The sequence below is a fragment of the Heterocephalus glaber genome, unplaced genomic scaffold (genome assembly GCF_053883595.1).
Source record: "Heterocephalus glaber isolate CG9 unplaced genomic scaffold, H.glaber_assembly_v1.0 deba00000281, whole genome shotgun sequence".
Taxonomy (NCBI): domain Eukaryota; kingdom Metazoa; phylum Chordata; class Mammalia; order Rodentia; family Bathyergidae; genus Heterocephalus; species Heterocephalus glaber.
The window spans coordinates 8,399,408-8,423,901 of record NW_028258139.1 but is presented as its reverse complement, the minus strand read 5'-3'; the positions used below and the strand labels follow the sequence as shown (position 1 = coordinate 8,423,901).

The 24,494-nt window shown below is 40.1% G+C and overlaps 1 protein-coding gene across 6 annotated transcripts in view; it reads right to left on the bottom strand.

Annotated features, from left to right (window-relative positions):
• The window catches only part of Ccdc77 (coiled-coil domain containing 77), a 41,597-nt gene that overhangs the window by 2,996 nt on the left and 14,107 nt on the right, over positions 1 to 24,494 (bottom strand). For all 6 annotated transcript variants that reach the window (XM_004837563.4, XM_004837561.4, XM_087185979.1 and 3 more), the window contains 6 exons: positions 16,986 to 17,128; positions 12,440 to 12,536; positions 10,774 to 10,846; positions 9,050 to 9,141; positions 7,839 to 7,987; positions 1,521 to 1,740 (listed from right to left, as the gene is read on the bottom strand). In XM_004837563.4, the coding sequence (XP_004837620.1) occupies positions 1,521 to 1,740; positions 7,839 to 7,987; positions 9,050 to 9,141; positions 10,774 to 10,846; positions 12,440 to 12,536; positions 16,986 to 17,128 (774 nt within the window). The remainder of the gene's footprint in view (positions 1 to 1,520; positions 1,741 to 7,838; positions 7,988 to 9,049; positions 9,142 to 10,773; positions 10,847 to 12,439; positions 12,537 to 16,985; positions 17,129 to 24,494) is intronic.

Genomic DNA, 24,494 nt, shown 5'->3' with positions numbered 1-24,494 from the left:
GAGAAAGCTCTTTAAAAAGGAAAAAATAAAATCAATACTTTCTATACAGATTCCACTAAGCGGACAAGATAATCTTTTAAAAATCAAAGGTGGGTATGGTGGGGCATGCCTAAAATCTTTGCCCTGGGGAGGCTGAGGCAGGAGCATCAGTGCTTCCTGGCTGCCATGCAATGAACAGATCTCCATTACCACATACCCTTCTGCTATTCTGTTTTGGCCTGAACTACATAGTGAGGTCATATCTTAAAAAACCAAAACCAAACAAACACCCTTAAATCAGACCCTAGTGTGACTGAGGAGGCTAGGGGAGGAGGATGGGAAGTTTGAGTCCAGCTTAGGCAACTTAGCAAGACTGTGTCTCAAAATAAAATATAAAAAAGATTGGGAATGTAGCTCAGTGGTAGATTATCCCTGGGTTCAATGCCCAGTACTGCAAACAAATACATAAATACAAAAAGCAAAACAAAACAAACAAACAAAAACTTTTTGTTTTTGAGACAGGGTCTCGCCATGTAGTTCAGGCTGGCTTTGAACTCACTATGTAGCCCAGGTTGGCCTCCAATTCACAATGATCCTCCTGCCTCAGCCTCTCCACTGCTGGGATTACAGGTGTGTACCACCATGCCTGGCTAAAAACAAGAAAATCTTAAATAGGATGTTTCTTCCTTAAACACAATCCCTTGAAAATGCAGTATTTGGAACTAGGGTCATGTTCCTGACCATGAGTGCTGAGACCTTTTCTGACTGGCTGCTGCCTATGCTTCATGCCTCTTGCACTTCACTCCCCCCGAGGGAGCACACTCACATGGACAGGGCTCCTTTTCTTCCTTTTCTCTGAGTAAACTCCAAGGGCTTTAACTCTGTTTCTCCCTCTGCTGGAAATGTCCTCCCCCAGGGCAACACAGCACACTTAGTCTTATACTGCAGGTCTCAGCAATATAATAACACCAGACACACTTAGTTGTGAATGGTGGTGCACGCCCATAACCCCAGCACTCAGAGGCTGTGGCAGGAGATCACTGTGAGGTCAAGGCCAGCTTGGGCCACATAGATAATGATTTCAAGGCCAGTCTGGGCTATGCAGCAAGGCCATGTCCCTGTGCACCCTTCTCAAGTGGGCTTCCAGCAACTACACATGATCTTCATACAATGCTCTTATTCCCTTAATATCATTTCTATAGTCTATGGTTTTCTTGGTTATTTGTTAATGTCCCTGTTTTTGCCTGACCCATTAAAATGCGAACACCATGAGCACAGGCCTTGTCTAACTTATGTACTGCTGCAGCACTGTGGCCCAGTCTATTTATTGAATGGATAATCAATCAACAGTCTAGTATTTTAATCTCCAAACACGATAATGATCAATGACGCTTTAAGACCTATTTCATGAGGCTGCTGCTACCCCAGCTTCCTGGACTGAATGGATCTTACATGACAATCCATAAGTTCGTTGGAATTCTCTGAGTTCTTTCAATTCCTCCAGAAAAATAAACAATTTCTGTAATACATAAGCACATTACCTTAATATATTCATTTTGGGCATGATGACTGTCATGTGAAATTGGGAAAACTTTTCCAATTTTATCTTCTTTCTTCTTAGACTGCACCCTATATTGCTTAATCTTTGACATCAAATGATCCTTTTCAAGCATCCATGACTTCTCTTTATTTTGGTTTTCAAATCTCAGTTGCAGAAAGTCTTTGATGCTCTCATATAGCAGCTCTTGGGTGTGATGGAGACTATAAAAGGACAGATACAGGCATGAAATTCTTACACAGCATATATGAAATACAGTTTTTCCATAAGGGAAGATACAGAGTTTTTATTTTGATACCAAGGATCAAACTCAGGACCTCACACTTGCCAGGCAGGCACAGTGCCGCTGAGCTAAATCTCCGGCCCTGATTCAGAGACTTTAAAATTGAATAATAGCCAGGTGTAGTGGTGCATGCCTGTAACCCCAGCACTCTGGGAGGCTGAAGTAGGAAAATCATAAGCTGAACAATATAGTAACTTAACAAGACCCTGTCTCAAAATAAAAAATAAAAAGGGCTGGGGCTGTAGCTGGGGGTAAAGGCCCTGGGTTCAATCCCTAGTACCACCAAAATAAATAAACAAACAAACAAGAGCAAAGTAAGAATTTTATAAAATATTAGAAGTCTTATTGGTCTGATCACTTGCAATCTTATATGGTTTACTAGGCAAAGTGTAATGTATCCACCCATGCTCCCTGGTTCACAGACTGGTCTTTCCCTGTGTGCCAATTTGAGGTGATATGATTAGAAGGGTGACAGACATACTTATACACACCTGCTAAGTATGGACTATTCCCAAGAATAATGTTTAAATAAGTGTTAACAGAAGTTCTAAAATATCAAAGACAGCTTTGCTTTGTTTACATTGTTCTCAAGGGTGACTGCCTTATATCAAAAGCTTTGTCTTTTCTTCCAGATTGATTTCCTCTATGAAGTCATCTCAATACTTTTAGACTATTTTAATTCTCTATTCTCTATAATTCCTTTTCAGTTTTAATATATACCTTGTCTTATGTATTATTCAGCTTTTTGTCACTGTGACCAAATATCTGACACCCGAAACCTAAAGGAAGAAATGGTTTATTCAGCCCATGGTTTCAGGGGATTTACTCCATGGTCAGCTGGCTCAAAGGCAAGAACATCATGGCAGAAGGACGTGGTGAAGCACAACTGCTCACTTCACGATGGCCAGGAAGCAGAGCAGTCAGAACAGTGCCAGTGGGGAAGGGCCCAGGAATCAGATATAGCACCCAAGGTCACACCTCCATGGCCCATCCACACACACCCACGAGTGGGCTTTACTCCCCTGGGTGGCTCTGAAGCCATTTTGTTTGTTTTGTTTTTTTAAGACAGTGTCTTGCTATGTAGCTCAGGGTGGGCTTGAACTCACTATGTAGACCAGATTGGTCTTACACTCATGATCCTCTTGCCTTTGCCTTCCAAGTGCTGGAATCACAGGTGTGCGCCACCATGTCTGGGTGAAGCCAATTAAACTGACAACCCAGTTTAAGTGTCATACTCCACCCCTTGTCAACTCCACACCCAAACACATCTCTTGAAATTATACTGAATCTCCAAACAAACACAGTGCATAATTCTGCCTAACACAATATAACTGTCCCACATCCACCAAAAAATAAACACAAGTCGTAATTCTGCCTAACATGATGTAACTGTCCCAAGCAGAAATGCACTAATGCCCTCCTCAAGGTCTTAACAGTTCCAGCACTGCTCAAAAGTCCAAGTCCAAAATTTTCTCTGAGATTCAAGGCAAACTCCTAGCTGTAAATCTCTGAAAATTCAAAATGCAAGTTACATATTGCCAATATAAAACAGTACAGAGTAAACATTACCACTTCAAAAGGAAGGATTAGGCAAGAATAGAACCAAAGCAAGACCTAAACTGAACAGAGAAAACATTAAATGCTATAGCTCTATATCTAGCACCCACAGCACATGGTGGTAAGATTGAGTTCTAGCAGGCTCAAGTAACCCTCCCCCTATGGCCTTGATGACGTCCTGGAGTCTCTGCACCATCTTCAGCTTCATTCTCATAGCTTCATGCGTCCCTCTCCCAGTGGCACATTGCCTGGCCTCCCAGGTCTTCCTTCGATGTCTGGGTAGGAGCCTCCATGGCCCCACAACTCACGTTCTGCATGCCTGAGCCATCAGAATCATGTGGACAGCACCAAGGTCTGCTGCCAGCTAAAGTAGTAACCAGGTCCCCTTGGACCGTGACTGTAGTGGCCTCTGAGTACCTGGATGACTGAGCACAGTGAAATGAATCCTGGCCAACCAATTCCCTAGGAGGTCTCTCTTGAGCAGGAGGCTCAGGGGCTCTTTTCTCAAATGAAAGGTTTGCACTTTCTGTACCCTTGGGCCTGTGATGCGTGAGGTCTTACTGATTCCTGAGATGTTCTCAGTGCATTGCTCTTCTTGTGCTGGCTCAAAATACCTGGTGTCCTTTTGATAGCAATAGCATCTCTTCAGCAGCCTTACCTCCTGTGGCCCCAACTTTACATGGATTCCTTTTCTGGTCAACATTTAAGTTTTTCAATTGTGGTTTTGCTCCTAATTCTTATTATAATTCTGGCTAAAAGCATCCAGCAGTACTCATGCCATAGCGTGAATCCTGGCCTGCTTTGAAATTTCCTCTGGCAGATGAATTAGTCTGTCATTGTGTGTGGGGGCGGGTACTGAGGATTGAACACAGGACCTTCACACTGAACCATCATTTTTTTGGTAGTGGTGGTGTACTGGCAACTAAACCAGGGGCCTTCACACTTATCTGTATCCACAGTCCCTTCTCCCATTTTTTTTAAAGACAGGGTATCGCTAAACTGCTCAAGCAGGACTCAAACTTGCAATCCTCCTGCCTCAGCCTTCCAGTGTTTGGATTACAGGCGTCTGTCATCATGCCTGAGAGTACACCATCTCAAAAGTCAGCTTCACACAAAGTCTTAGGGCATAGACAAATGTTTTTGCCAGAATGAAACACACAGGGCTTCTAGTCTAATGCCCAATAAAATCCTTTTCCCAACTGAAACCTCATCTTGGCCTTTACTATTCACATTCCTAACAGCATTCTAGTCTTCTGAGGTCTAACTAGAAGTTCTGCTTACAGCATTCTAGGGCTTCTTTAGCCTGTATTGCTGAAGCTTTCCAAATTCCTCCTACAAACCAATTGTAAAGGCTTCTGAACCACACGGTCAGGTATAGTCACAGCAATAACCCTACTTCTCCAATACCAATTTTCAGTATTGTTCAGCTTTCCCATTGCTGAGACAAAATACTTGACACCATCAACTGAAGGGAGGAAATGGTTTATTGTAGCTCACAGTTTCAGATAATCCAGACCCAGGTCAGCTGGCTCCGAGGCAGAATCACCACAGTGGAAGGGTATGGGAGAGCAAAGCTGCTCACTTCATGATGGCCAGGAAGCAGGGCAGAGGAACAGTGCCAGAAAGAAAGGGGCCAGGGACCAGACATACTCCCCAAGTTCATGCTTCGATATCCTACCCAGACATACCCAGAAGTGTGCTAACTCATCCTCTCTGGGTGACTCCAAAACTATCAAGTTAACAATCCAGCCTCATACCTGCTTTTACACTATGCTAGATTTTACATGTCTAATATATGTTTTCCCAGGTGGGGTGTGAGCATAAAACTTATTTATTATATACTTTTGCCCCACTATCACGATTGTCAAGGACAGTATCAACTACAGGACATATACAAGCCATATACAGACTTACAGTGACTATCTCTGAGATTTAGGGACAGACAGATAATGTCTGTATCTTTAAAAAAGAATATCTGGGCTGGGGATTTAGCTCGGTGGTTTCACCGCCTGCGGTGCAAGCACAAGGACCCAAATTCAATCCCCGGCAGCCTCCCCCCGCAAAAATAAAAATAAAAATAAAAATAAAAATGTAAAAAATATCTCTGAAAGCTGCAATTCTACTTTAACATAAACACTTAGAAAAATAGTATACTGAATGATCTAACTGCCTGCAAGAATATGAAATATCATGAAGCAATGGCTATAATTTTCTACTGAAAATAATGTCTGATTCACTTAGTTCTTTTCATTAGTAACAGGATACACAGATAAGTAGAAAGTGATAGCATTGTGCCAGGCAGAGAGCAGATGTTCCAAGTGAATATATATATATATTTATTCAGGTGTGTGTATGTGTGTGTAGAAAGAAAGAGAGACTGAATCAGTTACCACAGGCTCTCTCCTGCTTTCAGTGAATAATTTTATTCTTTTTGGTACTGGGGATCAAACTTGGGACCTTGCGCTTACGAGGCAGGTGGCAGAACCACTGAGCTAAATCCCCAGTGTAATTTTATTCTATGTTACACTATGTTCTCAATGAAACCAATAAAGTATGGTCTTGCTAATGTTCATGCTATTCAATATACTTAAGATGACCTACTTAATGGGCAGAAGGGATCATATGCTCAGATAGGCAGATAATGCTAAACTAGGATGGTTATTAATATTCCAGAAAGATATAAAATTACAAATTTTATATGCTTGGGATGTAGCTCAGAGGTAGAGCACTTGCCTAGCATATGTGAAGCCCTGGACTTGATCCTTATTATAAAAACAAAAGAGAGGGCCGGGGATTTAGCTCAGTGGTTTCGCTGCCTGCTGCACAAGTGCAAGGACCCGAGTTCGAACCCTGGTACCAAAAAAAAAAATACCAAAAAAAAATAAAAGAGAGAAAAAAAAAATTTTTTTTTAATTTAAGATGTTTAATGCAGAAAGAGATGGTTCAACTTGATAAAGATCATTAAATATTCAACATACAATTGTTGTGTGACTATTGTGCACACAAGGCAGGGCAAACGCTATATGGTGAGACCCTAGGAAACAAAGACATAATTATAGTATGTGGCGCTAAGTATTACCACAGAGGCTCACTAATCATTATGGGAATCTGCATGAGGAAGAATTTAATTTGGCCCAGGTAAGTCTTTGTTTGTTTTTTGTTTCATTGGGTTATTTTCATTTTGGGTAAGTCTTCAGAGAAGGGATCATACTGTTTATCAAGGTGCCTGCTATAAAACAAATGTTCCATAAATACTAGTTATTGTTAGTCTGGCTGATGCACAAAGTAAAAAAAAAAAATGGAGAAGAGCTGAGGGTAAAAGATTAATTTGTTAATCATTATCTGACAAGATGATGAAGTCTCTCAGAATTCATGTTAAAGTGTCAGGGCTTTATCATAAAGTGATCACATATTTAAGCAGTTGATAACCACTAAGGGAGGAACTAATACACAGTAGTGAGAAAGGGTGTAGAATGCAGAGAGACAAGTGGTAGGAAGAGATGAGCAATTTGGTTTCAGTACTGGTAAATCTAAGGTCTCCAACATACTCAGTGGAAGGTGTCTTCATAGCATGGGTCTGGCCACTGGAACCAAACAAAAGGGTGAGGACTGATAGAGAAGGTTGAAGAACCAAGACAGGTGCTGCAGAAATCAGAGGCGGCGCGTTTCAATGAGTGGGTAGGGTAATCAGTCATGCTGAATACACAGAAAGATACTAAGTATCTTTTGAAAAGGGATAACTAGTCTTAGAAATTAAGAAGTCAATGATGATCGTGGAAAAGGCATGTTTGGTAAAACGAGGGGGCGGGGTGCAGTCAAATTAGACTACAGAAAGGCAAGAAGGTAAAGAAAATGCTGAGTACTCAGAGCTTGGAGTTTGTACTTTTTCTTTTGAGATGGAGTCTTGTTATGCTGCCCAGGCTAGCCTCAAACTCTTGAGCTCAAGTGATCCTCCTGCCTCAGTCTCCTAAGTACCTGGGACTATAGGTACATGCCATCATGCTCAGCACATAGTATTTTTTTATAGGTATAAGATCATGAACATTCCAAACAAAAGAAAAGGTCCATATTACACTGAGTCAGATAATACTGGTGGATAAAAGAACATCTTTTAACAACTCAAAGCTAAAACACTAAAATGGGTTAAAAGGAGCAGATGGAATATTTACTAGTTCTTCAACAGAATTAAGAGAACCAATTAAGAGCAGGCCTAGAAAAGCCTAGACACTCACCTCCCTTGAAGCAGAGAGGTCTGAAGACACGTTTTTCAAGGTCCCTTTTAGTTCTGCAATCCCCTGTTGCTGCAGTACAGCATTGTTCCTTTTTTCCTTTTTGTGGTGCTGGGGATGGAACCCAGGGCCTTGCACATATTAGGCCAGTGCTCTACGACTGAGCCACACCTCCAGCCTGAGCTACTCAGAAAAACTGAACACATTAGGTTCATGTTTCTTGAACACTCACCTTTTGGTTAGCTCTTTGACTTTGTCCTGATTTCTCTGGTGCTGAACTTCTATTTCCTCAATGCGAATGCGCCTATCCTCCATGAGCCCTTCGACTTGTTCTCTGGAGAGCCTGGTCTGCTCTTCCAGCTGCGCCTGCAGTGCTTCCACCTAGACAGGCCAACAGGTGAGACCCCACCCTGCTTCCACTCGCTTCGTCTCCCTAGAAGTGAGTGCTTCTCCAGACACACAGCAAAGCCAAGCCACCACCAAAACCAAAAACACAGCAGCAAAACAAACAGTAGGAAAATCCTGGCTCTAATCCTCTTATATAATGTCCTTTTAAAAAATGTTTCTTTTTCTTTTTTTTTTTTGTTTTTTTGAGACAGGGTCTACTTATGAAGTTCAGGCTGGCGGTGAACTCACTATGTAGCCCAGGCTGGCTTCAAACTCACAGTGAGATCCCCTGCCTTAGCCTCTTCAGTGCTGGAATTACAGGCATGTGCCACCACACCTGGCTTAATGTCCTATAAATGGGGTTGGGCATCGTAAGAGCAGATTCTTTGTCCACACTAAACTCCCATCTATATCACACAGAGAAAGCTACAAAATCTGATTTCTCCGACCCTGTTTCTTGCCTTTAGGACTATCAGGACTTTTAAGATGTACTAGTCAGACAGAAACAGAATGACTCAGGTTAGAGGAAAAGGAACGTGATCTGACTATCGTGACTCCACATGGAGACAACTGGCCAAAGGTAGGAACTGTCATAAATCAACGGCCCCCACTCGATGAAGACAGTGCAACTAGGGCAACCAGATGAAAACTCATGGTTCCAAATGATATACAAATAGCAGGTGGTAAGATAATGACGTATTAATTTCCTGGACTTTAGAACTCAGGCACTAAATAATCATCAACACAGACAAGCTTCCCTCTGCACCTCTCTGAGTGCCTTAGGCTAAGCATAAAGTGAATTCTTTAGGATTTTTTTGTTGGGTAGGGCTTTCCATATAAACTGAAGCTTCAAAGAAGTCCTCCTAAAATGCTCAAATAGAGAAAAAAGGTTTTTAAATACAAGGACTTAGAAATTAGGAACAACCTCAATTTCTTAAGCACATGATGCCTAAATGCATCCTATGTGCAAGGAAATATTTATGTGACAAGGGTATGTTACATAAAGCTAAATGTGAGGATAAAAACTGTCCCAGTCTGCCAACATGAATATGTTACTTGTAGGACGAGTGCTTGTGTGTCTCTTTGGTAATGCTCAGAACCACCTTCCTTCTCTCTCAATGATGGTCTTTTTTGGCTTACTTTAGGACCTAAAATAGGAAACAAAAATTCATTATGAAGATTTTACTTAGCTCTTTCTTCTACCCAAGTTCCAAGTATGAGCATTATCTTTGCAAAGGAGTTCAGTTTCCTTTACCTACAAAAGCAGGAAAGGAATAAAAAGGAAAACATGTAATAACTATAGGATGAATTCTGAGCAATCAATATAAGGGAATTCTGTAGGATTTAACCTGGATAATCATATTCATCTTTCAGCAGAATCAACTACTGAATGTTCCTTTGTTTTTTGTTTTGTTTTGTTTTGGGTTTTTTTTTTTTTGGTACCAGGGATTGAACTCGGGTCCTTGTGCTTGCCCAGCAGGCGGCAAAACCACTGAGCTAAATCCCCGCCCCTTGTTTTGCCTTTTGAGACAGGGTCTCCTTATGTAGTTCAGGCTGGCCTTGAACTCACTGTGTAATCAGGCTGGCATCGAACTCACAGTGATGCTCCTGCCTCAGCCTCCTGAGTGTTCCCATGCCCAGCCTGAATGTTTCTTTGGATTGTACCTATTTTCTAGTAAAATTGTGTTTAATCAGAACCAGAAATCAGCCTTATCCATTCTTTAAATCAAATTTAAGTATGCTAGTAATGACATATCACACAATTTTCAAAAGTGAAGGTTAAAGTCTGACGTGGTGGTGCACACCTGTAGTCCCAGCACTCAGGAGGCCAAGGCAGGATTGCCAAGAATTTGAGGCCAGCCTGGGCTACATAGTGTGTTCAAGGCCAGCCTGGACTACATAGCAAGACCCTGTCTCAAAAAGTGAAGAAAAAAAAAGTAAAGGTAATTTTTTTTTCTTGAGGTAGGGTCTCACCATGTAGTTCAGGCTGGCTTTGAATTCACTATTTGTAGCCCAGACTGACCTTGAACTCATGGCAATCCTAACACTTCAGCCACCCGAGTGCTGGGATTAGAGGTGCACCCAACCATGTCTGGCTAAAAGTAAAGGTAATTTTTTTTTTTGGTGCTGGGGATCGAACTTGGGACCTTGCACTTGCGAGGCAGGCGGCAGAACCACTGAGCTAAATCCCCGGCCCAGTAAAGGTAATTTTCAAAAATGCACAAGACTGAACCCTGCACTGAGGTTTCCAAAGCCTGGTGAGGATGTGGGGAAGGATGTGGGAGGAGGGAAAGAGGGTAGTTAGTGAGTACAGGAGTATGGTTGAAAAAGAATAACTTCTAATGTGCTATAGTATATAGCTCAGTGGGATACTTAATGTTGACAATAATTAGTTGTATATTTAAAAATAACTAGAAGGATTTTTACAAAGAAATGGTGAATGTTTGAGGTGGTGGATATGGCAATCACCTTGATCCGATCAATATACAAAGTATACATCTATTGAAATGCCATACTATATCCCATAAATAAGTATAATTATTATGTCAATTAAAAATGCATTAAAACAAAATAAACAAAAAAGGAAAGGAAAAGAGAAACGGTAAGCTGAAGAAATTTTAATTTCTTGAATGGTTTAAGAAGCTCAGAAAGATTTTTGACTTCCAGAGTCAACACAACAATTGCTAATTATCATTGTATAGTGGAATGAAATTTCAAATAATTTGTGTTGTGATTTTCTGTTTGGCATCAATGAGAATTTCTAATAATATGGTTGTTACCTGCTTTGGAAGCAGAAGACTCATTTGGTTCACACGCATCTACAGCCTGGGTACTGTTCTGGAGAATGCTGACCTGAAGAAGCAAAAAGGGACGGAAGTAGCCTTTCCTGTAAGTATGAAATTTTACTCTTTAGCCTTAGTTCTGCAGATCCAATACTATTTATAAATTAAATTAGTCAAAATTGATTTAATCATATCTAGATGTTACACATACAATAGGTAACATGAGCAAAGAATTTTTAGATAAAATCCAGTTAATTATACAAACTGAAAAAATAAAATCATAGGGCTATTTAGCAAAACATGCTTAAAATGTACTCTTGGAACCACTTTTAGGAAAGTAATAGAAGTACAGAAATATGCAGATGTAGATATGAATAAAAATGCTATTAAGCCAGGTGTGGTGGTACATGACTATGATCCCAGCACTCTGAGACACTAAGGCAGGAGGATCACAAATTCAAGCTCAGCCTAGGTAACTTAGCAAGACCCTGTCTCCAAAAAAAGACTGTTAAGGCCCTGGGTATAATCTCCAATCCTCAAAAGAAAAAATCTATAGAGAAATTAAATTATCTCTAAAGGGGAAAAAATGGAAACAGTACTTACATGAAGGCACACAAATATTTCTATATGAATAGAAAAAGAGCTACAGTGCATGTGCTGAACTATTAACAATGTCTACGTCTAGGATAAAGAATTAGAAGAAACTGCCTCTTTTATATGATAGATTTCCGTACTCTATGTTTTTGTTGTTGTTTTAGCTTTGTTTTGTTTTGGTTTTGGTTTTTGAGACAGGATCTTGCTATGTTGCCCAGACTGGAGTCAAACTCCTGGTCTCAAATGACCCTCCAAACTCAGCCTTCCGAGGAGCTGGGACTGCAGGTGTGTATCACCACACTAGGTTCTGTGTGTTTAATTTTGTTTTTTGAAACAGGGTATCACTATGTAGCCCAGGCTGGCCTTGAACTCACAGTGATTCTCCTGCCTCAGCCTCTCAAGTGCTGGGATTATGCCCAGCTGTGTGTTTGTTTTAAACAAAGACTGCATATTATATTTGTAATTTACACAATAGATTTAAAAAGAAACTTAAATACTGAAACTTTCTCTCTATAGTCTACTCCTGCTTTCCTTTCTAATTTCAGCTAAAACATCTGTTCTTCTAGGCTTTAGATTTTTCATTTTTGCTTTATTGTGGTGCTGGGTTTAGAACCCAGGACTTCGTGCATGCTTAGGCACGGGCTCTACCACTTAGCTATACCGCCCACCCATGGGCTTCAGGTTTTGAAATGGTGAAATGTTGTAAACAACGCTATTTCCTAAAAGTTTTAAAGAAAGAAGCTTTGAAACGGCGTGGTGGCACAAACCTGTAATCCCAGCATGTGGGAGGCTGAGGCAGGAGGATCACAGCGTGTTTAAGGCCAGCCTGGCTACATAATGAGTTCAAGACCAACCTGAACTAAATAGGGAAACGCTATCTCCAAAAAAAGGGAAGATATTTTGAAAACAGGGAAATATGGGGCTGTGACAGCTCACTACTCTTCACGTGACTTCCTGAACAAGTACCAAAGTTCTTTTCACTGTGGACCCTCACCTCTATTTTATAAAGGCCATACTCACCATGAAAATGAAACTTACTTTATGGGGAGCTTTATGAAAACTCACTTACTTTATGGGGAGGCTCCTTATAAAAATAGGTTACTTCTCTGGTGTCTGTTCCCACAAGAGCCAGGAGATTCTGAATCTTTTTCTTGTCTTCTAGTTCCCTGCAATTTTCACAGAAAGTAAGTACACAACATATGCTCCAAGTGAGTAACCTTTTCTGCTTCAAGAACCTCTCTTCTGTCTTGTTGTTATAGCACAGTAACCTCAAATTAAAATTGAACAGGATTTACCTACATTTTGGCACTAGTGTTTCAGACATTGGGTACTTCCATTCCAATTCAGAGAGGGGCTAGAAGTAATTTCTCAGCTGTTTCTAGAGGGCAGCCATAGTGGCTGTGTAGGAACCCTGCCCGGCCCCTCTTCAGCACTGATGGGCTCATTCCCTGCCAGGAATGCTGCCTATTGCTGGCTAATGACCGAATCTCTGTTCCAGATGGCTCTTGGTCAGAGAAGCTGCTTTACCTGCTGATGCCTCCCATTCCTCAGGGATAGCTTGCCACCAGTGCTTGGTCAAGAATAGGTACAAAAATCCAATCTCCTTGACTAAACTCAGATGGCTCTGAAGAGCCATCCCAGCTTCTGAGCTCACTGTGATGCTGGCTGAGCCCCAGTGTAACTGAGTCTGTCGAAGTTCTCTACCTGCCCAACCAAGCCTTCCTAACCCCTTTGTTTGTGATAATTCCTCAGAAAGCTCCCAAACAACCTTCCTGCAAGCAAACCTCCACTGTGCAGTTTGTTTCCCAGAGAACCCAACCTAAGACAGGACTGGACCAAGGGAGATTGCAAAGCTGAAGAGGGACTGCAGAGCTACAGATATGGAGCTAGTTATAAAACACAGTGTTCCTAGGAGCAAGGTAGGCATGCCAGGGTATAGCTTAAACCATCAAAATAATCAAAAGTGCATAAGAAGCTAAGGGCTGTGACCCCTAAGAAATGAGACGCTCTGGCTCATTTTCCATATATTAATTGAAGAAGAGGCTGGATCTCCCTGAAGATAAGACCCTGTGGCTCCACAGGCAAGTATCCATGGCAACAATTTCCCATTTCTCATCACAGGGCCCACACAAGTAATTACACAGGGAAAACGGAATACCCAGGGTTTTCAAGGACTGCTGGATAGAGGGTCTAAGGTGTCTAAGGTCTAGGTGACACTGATACCTGAAGCATCGTTATGGCCCAGGACATATGGAGAACATGCAATAAATGGAATTTTGGCCCAGATCCAGCTCACAGTGCATCTGTGGATCCACAGATCCAGTCACTGATCATTTTCCCAGTTCCCAAATGTGTAATTAGAATGCACATATTTAGTAGTTGGCAGAACTCCAAAATAGTTTCTTGAGGTAAGTCAAGCAGAAGCTTCTGAAAGTACTAATCCCTTCTCAGTCAAGATGGTAAACAAAACTCCAAAAGATGTAGGGGGCTAGAGCCTTACAAAATTCTCATTTCATTCACCAGTATGACTTGGACAAAAGCAGATGGATTCTGGAGGATAACAACAGACTTCAATCAAGTAATTCCCCTGTGCCAGAAGTAATACCTTTGCTAGAGCGGATTAAATTGGTGTCAGGTATAAGGAATGTGGCCACTGATTTGGCTTTTTTCTTGTTTTTTTTTTGCCTTTTTAAAACAGGGTCTCACTTTATAGTTCAGGCTGGCCCCAAACTCATGGCAATCCTCCTCCCTCAGCCTCCTGAAGGCTGGGATTCCAGGCATGCATCACCATTCCTGGCTGGCAAATGCATTCTTTTCTATCTTTCCACAGGCCAAAAACAGTTCCCATTCAGGTGAAGTGGGCAAGAGTATACTTTTATAGTCCTTCCTAAGGCTATGTTAACTCTTTTGCTCTATCAATACAGCATAAAAGGACCTTAATCTGGTCATTCCCAACATCAGATGAATTCACTATTGGTGATATCATATTAAGTTAGATTTCATGAACAAGAAATAGCAAATGTATTGGAACCTTTGGTAAGATACATGTGCTCTGAGGGTTGATGATAAACCTTTCAAAGCACATGAGTGAAGTTTCCAGGGGTTTTATCTAGGCATGCCAGGACATTCCCTCCAAATTATTACAAAGAGACAAATTATTACATCTTGTCCCTACTACCACTAATGAGAAAGCATAATGCCTGGAAAGTCCTGGAGACAACATATTTCACACTTGGGAACGCTGTTCTGACTCATACATCAAGTGACATGAGAAGTGAGTTTTCCATGTGGCTCAGAATTGAAAAGAGGCTCTGCACATATTAGGTCAAAGTTGTACAAGCAGCTCTGCTCCTCAGGCTGTAGGACCTGACCAATTTTATGGTACCTGTGGTTGGGATAAGGTGTCATGTGGGTTTTAAAGCAGAACCCATTGCAAGAACCATAACATAGATCCTGAGATTAGGGAGCAAGACCATGCCATCTAGAGCTGAGAATCATGTAACATTTGAAAAATAGCTTCTAGCATGCTACTGGATCCTGCTAGAGATAGACTGCTTGATGTTAGAATACCAAGAAAGCATGTGGCTAATTCTTTTCAACAAATGATGCAGTGAAACTGGATCTCCACATGCAAAAGTATAAAGTTGGACCCTTACTTATTGTCATATGCAAGAATTTACTCAAAATGGATTAAACATCTAAATGTAGGAGCCAAAAACTATAAAATATGTAGAAGAACAGAGAGAAAAAGCCTCTTGATGTAGGATTTGGGGGAAAAAATAGAGAAATTGAACTACAATAAAATTTAAAACTTCTGTGTATTAAAGGACACTATTAACAAAGTGAGCTGGGCATGTAGGTGCACACCTATAATCCCAGCACTCTGGGAAGTTCAGGAAGAAGGATGCCAAGTTCTAGCCAACCTGAACAATTTGGTGAGATCCTGTTTCAAAAAAAAGAAAACAACAACAGCCAAAAAAAAGGAAAACAAAAAACTACTGGGGCTAGGTGTGGTAGCACACACCTTAATCCCAGCACTTGGGAGGCTGAGGCTAAGAGTTCAAGGCCAGCCTGAGCAACATAGTGAGTTCAAGGACAGTCTGAACTACATAGTGAGATCCTGTTTCAAAAAAGAAAGAAAGAAAGAAAAAGAAAAAGGACCAGGGACACAGGTTAGTGTGAAGGCCCTACGTTCAATCCTCAGGACCAAAAAAAATAAAGAAGTGAAAAGGAAATCTGGAATGGGAGAAAATATTTGCAAATTATATATCTGATAAGGGGTCAATACCCAGATATGTAAAGACCACCTATAATTCAACAATGACAGCAAAAATAACCCAATTAAAAATGGTCAAGGGACTTGAATTGACAGTTCTCCAAAGGCAGGTAGCCAATGAACATGTGAAAAGCTGCTCCACGTTATTCATCATTAAGGAAATACAAATTGAAAGAACAATGAATACCCCCTCACATCCATTAAAATAGCTACTATCAAAAAAATCAATGTTGGCAAGAATACGGAGAAACTGGAATCCAAGTGTAATATTGGGAGAAATGCAAAATGTGAAGCCACTATAAAAAACAGTATGACAGTTCCTTTAAAAATTAAAAATAAAATTACCATATGATCCAGTAATTCCACTTCAAGACAGACATCCAAAAGCACTGAAAGCAGAGTCTTGTGGAGATATCTGTATAACCGTGTTCATAGCAGCATTATTTACAGTAGCCAAAAGGAAGAAGCAACTCATGTGCTCCTTGAGAGGTAAATCAAACAAAACATTGGACATGCAAAGAAAAACCACTCAGACTTAAATAGAAAAGAAATCCTGACACATGCTATAACATGGATGAACCCTGAAGACATGCTAAGTAAAATAAACCAGACACAAAACGTCAAATACTACATGATTCTACTTATAACAGGTGTCTTTAAGTTCAAACAGAGTCAGAAAGTGGAATGGAAGAACATGGGGAATTATTGTATAATAAGCACTAATTTGTGTAGAAATCTGAAAAAATTCTTTGTGTGGATGGGGTGGCAGGTGCACACCAGTATTTAATGTCACTGAACTACACTTAGATGGTTAAAAGGGAAAGTTCCATGTTGTGTATACTTTTCTCTCACACAGAGAAATGCACTGTAGCAGATGCTGTAGCACACTGCTCAGATGCACCCTTTAGCATCAAGACACTCATCTCCCAGGCAATGAATCCCTTTTCAAGAATTGCATGTGGCTGAAGGCAGCTTACTGTTCCAAGCTGATACTCTCTCTCCGAAGGCATTCTGTATCCAATGACTAACAATGTGGGGATTCAAAAGTCTGAATCCTTTGCCTCTGGAAGGTCATCCCAATTTAGAGCTCCCTATGGAGTTGGCTCAAGCCTCTTACCACTGTATCACAGTTTAAACCTTCCCATAGGTGCTATAAGCTCAAAAATCTTTTCAGAGATGTTATTCCTGAGAGCCTCCCCTATAAATGCCTTCAGGTAATCTTCATCTCAGAGGCTGTTTATTGGGGTACATAAGCTCAGAGAACAACTGGAGATAAATTTATCACTTTAAATGCAATTTAGAGTTATAACTCCAACATTTCACTTCTCCTACTTGATACCTGATTCTCAGACGGTCATTTTCTGAATAGAGGCGTAAAACATGTTCCCGTTCCTGGAAAAGGCAGACTTGCATATCACTTAGAGCTTTCTGCAATTCAGCAATCTCTTCCTCCCTCTGCTGCAAATTCCATTCAACTTTATTCTGGAGGGGGAAAAAAAAAACCAGTTAAAAAGATACCTAGTTTCAATGAATATCTCTTATTTGATTCTTATTTGATATGGAAGAATCAGGTCATGCAGAAATATTCCAAAGTGGTAGATCCACAGAATTCAAGTAACAGCAATGGTCTGTGTACAGATGTTAAGTTTAAAAGGTTCATGATGAGCCAGGTGTAGTGGTAGATATCTATAATCCCAGCACTCTGAGAGGCTGAGGCAGCAGGATCACAAGTTAAACAAAAACATGGATTGGGGACATAGCTTACTGTGAAGGCCTTGAGTTTAATTACCAATACCACAATAAATAAATAAAATAAAAAGTACAAGATTAAAACATTAAAGGAAAGCCCCCAGCACTGAGGAGCAGCCTTCCAGGCCTCCATACCATCGCCCCCAGCGCTGAGGAACAGAGCTGCCCCCAGTGCTGAGGAGGTGGCTGCGCTGGTGCCAGCAGCACCCCCCCCACACCTTGAAATGAGAAGACACATAAACAAGTCTCAAAACCAGACTCCCAGATCACCTAAAGCAACCCCAAAGGGAAATGAGATGGAACAATCTGATACTCAACCACCTGGACTCCCTGAACTGGCAACAAATGAGGATCTGGAAAAAAGGAAATCAGAAATAATTTCTCAGATATCAGCAGAGATTGTGTCCATAGAGCAAGACATGATTAACAAATCTAGAGAGGACTCAGATTAAAAAAAAATAGAGGAGCTGAGGAACATGATGGAATCCCAACATACGAAACAAATGGAATCCATAAAACAGATGCAAACAGATTTCCAGGAGATTAAAAACTCCACTGAAAGTTTACAAAGCACAATGAGCCAATGTGAAGATAGAATTTCAGATATAGAAGATAAAATTGCTAGTGACCAGGAAAAGAAAAATTTCTTTAAAATAGTAAGGGACCATGAGAAATCAATCTAGCAGCTGCTAGATGATGCGAAGAATAACATAAGACTGATTGGAGTCAATGAAGAAACAGAAGAGAGTGCAGATGACACAAAAAAATTGTTCACATAAGTGATGGCAGAAAACTTCCCAAGCAGGGGAAAAGAACCTGACATACAGATAAGTGAGGCATATAGGACTCCAACTAGCCGTGATAAAAAAAAAATCTACACATAGGCATAAAATAGTTAACATTCCAGAAACCCAACAGAACAAAATTCTACAAGCAGTTAGAGAAAAGAAACAAATCACATACAAAGAAAGCCATCAGAATCACAGCAGACTTCTCAACACAAACACTCAAGGCAAGAATATCTTGGAGTGACATATTTCAAGTCCTAAAGGAAAACAGCCTCCAACCCAGATTGATGTACCCTGCAAAACTATCTTTCAAAATTGACGGAGAAATAAGATACTTTCATGACAAAGAGCACCTTAGGAACTTCATGAATACCAAAGAAGCACTCCAAAAATTTTTATCCTAGGAAAAGACAATGAGGATCACAACCCCTGGAAGCCCAGCAGAATGAATCCTTTAGGCATGACAAGAAATTAAACGTAAAGGGGGAGAATCCAACAAAAAGAAAAAGTCATGACAATGATAAGTCAATACGTATCAGTTATAACCATCAATGTTAATGGTCTCAATTCACCAATCAAAAGTAATAGACTGGCAGAATGGGTCAAGAAGTAAGACCCAACAATATGCTGCATACAAGAAAGACACTTAATTCAAAAAGAAACTCAAAGACTGAAAGTCAAAGGGTTGAAAACAATACTTTATGCGACAGGAACCCGAAAAAAAGCAGAAGCAGCTATCCTCTTTGCAGATCAAGTGGATTTCAAACCAACACTGATTAAGAGAGACAAAGAAGGACACTACATCCTTGTAAAGGGAATAATCCAAGAGAAAGATACGACAATCATAAATACATATGCACCAAACACTAGTGTGCCCAGCTATATAAAACAAATACTAACGGACATGAAAAAACAAATATGCACTAATGCAATAGTAGTAGGGGACCTCAATACCCCACTGTCACAAATAGATCAACTAGACAAAAAATAAGCAACAAAATACTAGAACTCAATCAAACTCTTGAACAAATGAACTTAACAGATGTTTACAGAGTGTTCCACCCCACAAAATCAGAATACACATTCTTTTCAGATGCACATGGGTCATACTCCAAAATAAACCACATACTCACTCACAGAACATGTTTAAATAAGTGCAAAGGAACTGAAATTATCCCCTGTATATTACCAGACCATACTGCAAAGAAATTGGAGATCAACAGCAAAAGGAACCACAAGAATTTCATAAACGCATGGAAACTGAACAACACACTTCTAAATAACCAATTGGTCAGTGAGAAAATAAAAGAAGAAATCAGACAGTTCCTACAATTAAATGACAATGACAATATAACATATCGGAATCTATGGGACATAATGAAAGCAGTCTTATGAGGGAAATTCATAGCAGTGAATACTCATATTAGGAAAACAGAGCGAGCCCAATTAAACAACCTGATGCTGAACCTCAAGCTTCTGGAAAAAGAAGAGCAGGACAAACCCAAAGCTCATACAAGGGAGGAAATTATACAGATCAGAGCAGAAATCAGTACAATGGGGACTACGAGAATGATACAAAAAAAAAATCAATAAAGCCAAGAATTGGTTCTTCAAAAGAACACACAAAATTGAGAAACCCTTAGCCAACCTTATCAGAAAAAGGAAAGAAAAGGCCCAAATCCATGCAATTAGGAACAAAAAGGATGAAATTACAACGGACTCAGCAGAAATCCAGGGGATCATCAATACCTACTTCAAGAACCTACATGCCAGTAAGATGGAAAACATGGAAGAAATGGACAGATTCCTAGATATGTATGAATTACCAAAGTTGAACGAAGAAGACCTAAAAATTCTAAACAACCCAATATCAATCAATGAAATTGAAAATGTAATTAAAAACTTACCAACTAAGAAAAGCCTGGATCCTGATGGCTTCACTGCTGAATTCTACAAGACATTTAGTGAGGAACTACTGCCACTACTGTTTGAACTCTTCAATGAAGTTGAAAGGGAAGCAATACTCCCGAATTCATTCCTGGAAGCAAGTATCACCTTGATCCCCAAAGCAGAGAAGGACCCAACTGAAAAAGAGAACTATAGGCCAATCTCACTAATGAACACAGGGCCAAGGATTTAGCTCAGTGGTTCCAGTACCAGCCTTGCAAGCGCAAGGTCCTGAGTTTAATCGCCGGTACCAAAAAACCCCCTAAAAAACCCTAATGAACATAGATACAAAAATCCTCAATAAGATACTGGCAAATAGAATGAAGAAGATCATATACCCTGACCAAGTGGGATTCCTCCCAGGGATGCAGGGATGGTTCAACACACACAAATCAATAAATGTAATACACTCTATCAATACAGCCAAGGACAAAATCCATATGATCATCTCAATAGATGCAGAAAATGCATTTGACAAAATCCAACATGCATTTATGATAAAAACCCTACAAAAAACTGGAATAGACAGTGTCTACCTCAATCTGATCAAAGCCATCTATGAAAATCCAACACCCAGTATCATACTAAATGGTCAAAAACTGAAATCCTTCACGCTAAAATCAGAAACAAGACAAGGATGTCCACTATTACCACTCCTGTTCAATATAATTTTGGAAACATTAGCCACGGCAATTAGACAAGAGAAAGAAATAAAAGGAATAAAGATAGGAAATAAAGAAGTCAAATTGTCATTATTTGCAGAGGACATGGTATTCTATATAGAAGACCCAAGAACTCCACCAAAAGTCTTCTAGACTTAATAACCAAATTCAGTAAAGTAGCTGGATACAAGGTCAACACACAAAAATCAATAGCTTTCCTCTACACCAATGACAGACTCACTGAGAGAGAAATAGGGCAAACAATTCCTTTCACAATAGCATCCAAAAAACTGAAATACCTAGGAATCAACCTAACAAAAGAAATCAAAGACCTCTTCTCTGAAAACTATAGTACTCTGAAAAGAGACATTGAAGATGATATCAGAAAATGGAAAGAAATGCCTTGCTCCTGGGTAGGAAGAATCACCATAGTGAAAATGGCCATACTTCCAAAACTGCTATATAGATTCAATGCAATCCCAATTGAAATTCCAGCAGCATACTTCACAGATCTTGATAAAACAATCTGAAAATTCATTTGGAAAAAGAAGAGAGCCAGAATAGCAAAAGCATTCTAGGCAATTGAGACATGGCAGGGCATATCACAACCCCCAACTTAAGACTATACTACAAAGCTACTGTGATAAAAACAGCATGGTACTGGCAAAGAAACAGACCTGAGGACCAGTGGAACAGATTAGAAGATGCAGAAACAACTCCAGACACACTCAGCCACCTCTCTTTGACAAAGGAGCCAAACACCCTCAATGGAGGAAAGATAGCCTGTTTAATAAATAGTGCTGGAAAAACTGGGTTTCAACTTGTCAAAGATTAAAACTAGACCTATATCTCTCACCATGTACTAAACTAAAATCAAAATGGATGAAAAATCTAAATATTAAAACAGAAATGCTGAACCGGCTGGAACAGAAGTTAGGTAGAACTCTTGAAGACACTGGTGTAGGAAAAGATTTTATGAACACAACCTCAGTTGCCCATGAACTGGCACAAACAATCAACAAGTGGGATCTCTTCTTATTAAAAAGCTTCTGCACAGAAAGAGAAACCAACAACGGTGTGAAGAGACAACCCACAATGTGGGAACAAATATTTACCTGCTATTCCTGAGACAAAGGTCTACTATCTAGAATCTATAAAGAACTTAAAAAGACCAGACTCCCCAAATTTAAAGACCCAATCCAAAAATGGGCATCTGAAATGAACATACATTTCTCAGACAAAGAAGTAGAAATAGCAAATAAACATATCAAAAAATGTTCAACCTCACTGGTCATTCGAGAGATGCAAATGAAAACAACACTGAGATTCCACCTTATCCCAGAAAGAATGGCTGCTGTCATGAAATCAACCAGGGGCTGTGGGGAAAGAGGAACCCTGTTCCACTGCTGGTGGGAGTATAGACTGGTGCAACCACTGTGGAAATCAGTATGGAGATACCTCAAAGAACTAGGACTGCAAGTCCCATTTGACCCATTTGCTGGGTATCTTCCCCAAAGAATTAAAAGAATCATATCATACCACAGTGATATATGTGCAGCCATGTTCAAAGCAGCACAATTTGTGATAGCTAAAACTTGGAAGCAGCCCAATTGCCCATCAACTGGAGACTTGATAAAGAAAATGTGGGGATTTTTAAAGTAAAATTGAGTACTACTCAGCCATAAAAAATGTGAAATTAGAGACATTTATAGCTAAAAGGATGCACACTGAGGCGATACTTTTTTTTTTTTTTTTGGTACCAGGAATCAAACTCGGGTCCTTGCGCTTGGGCAGCAGGTGGTGAAACCACTGAGCTAAATCCCTGGCCTGAGGCGATACTCTTAAGTGAAATAAATAGGACACATGTGTAAATACTGAATAGTTTCTCTAGTGTGAGAAACTGAAAGTGTAAATAAGGACTAAAAGGTATAATAGATAATGTGAAATAGGAAGAAAAGGGCAAAGGGGAGGGGGAAGTGGGAGGGGTAGGGGAAAGGAAAGAAGGGAATGGAATTAATATGAGAAAATGGAAAAACGGAAACAAAGTCTTTGTAAATAGGAGGGATGGAGGGGTTGAAGGGAGGCAGGGGAAGGGGAAAAATAAGAACCAAGAGAGATTATGTAAAGGTGCAAATTTCCAATGATGAATGTCATTATATTGTACACCTAAAATGCACCAAAAAGGGGCTGGGAAATTAGCTTAATGGTCCCACCACCTGCCTCGCAAGCAGAAGGATCCGAGTTTGATCTCCGGTACCAAAAAAAATAAAAAAATAAAAAAAATAAAATAAAATGTACCAATTAAAATAATAGTACAAAAAAACATTACAGGAAGGCTTCAAAATAAGTGTGACATTCACACATAATGTCGAAGCTCTATTATTCCTATATAGACTATAGCACCTAGAATTCATGTTTCCCTGTTTTATCTACACTTTTTGAAGTAATGTTTTTTTTGAAATAAGCATTAGTATGAAATTCAGGAAAGCAGAGGTGAAAAAAAGATATGATTCCTGCCAACAGAGCTGTGGAATTTTGTGGGAAGACATAAAAACAATGGAAATAATTACCTAATGGAGATGCACTAGAAAGGTGGGGCAGGAATAGAATCACTACAGCCTGTTTGAGAAGCCAAATATCATCATGAGAGAGCAGATAAGAGGATGAAAAAATTGGGAGACAGGCAGAGGGTGGGTGCTTTCAGAAAGCAGCAGTAAGCGGAGAACTACAAAATAGCCTAATATTTGTTAAGAAGGAAGAAAGTCCCATCATAGGCTACCGAACTTATGCTAAGTGAAATAAGCCAGCCACATACACACACAAACCTGTATGATTCCCTTATCAATAAGGTCTACTCAATTTCATAGAAATCAATAAAATGCTTGTTATAGGATGGGGGAGTACTGAGGACTTGTTTGATGGGATAGAGTTCCAGTTTGTAAGAGAAGTTCTGGAGATCCGTTGCACAACAGTGTGAATATATTTAACACTACTGAACTGTACAGTTAAAAATGTTTAAGATAGTTAAAAAGCTTTCACAAAGAAAAAAGTGGCTGGAGTAGTGGCACATGCTTCTAATCTCAACACTTGGAAGGCTGAGGCACAATGATTCCAAGTTTGAGTCCCACCTGAAGACTCTGTCTCAAAATAAAAACTAAAAAGGAGCTGGGGGCTAAGGATTTAGCTCAGTGGTGCTGTGCCTGCCTTGCAAGGCCAAGGTCCTGAGTTCGATCTCCAGTACCAAAAAAAAAAAGAGCCAGATGTGGTGGCACATACCTGCAATCTCAGCACTAGGAATACTGAGGCAAGAGGATCATTGTAAATTTGAAGCCAGTCTGGGCTACATAGTGAGTTCAACACCAGCCTGAGCTACATAATGAGATCTTGCCTCAAAAAAAGCAAAAACTCAAAAGGGATGGGGATGTAGCTCAGGGTGAAGGCCCTGGATTCAATTCCCAGTACTGCAATCAATCAATAAATAGAAAGAAAATAAAAGTGAAAGGAGTGTAGGAGAGGGGAAGATCAATTTGTTTGTATGGCTTCAATCTTTGGATAATAACACTATCATAGATAATAGGGACTCTTTTTTTATTGTGTGTGTGGAGAGGGGAAGATCAATTTGTTTGTATGGCTTCAATCTTTGGATAATAACACTATCATAGATAATAGGGACTCTTTTTTTATTGTGTGTGATGCTGCGGA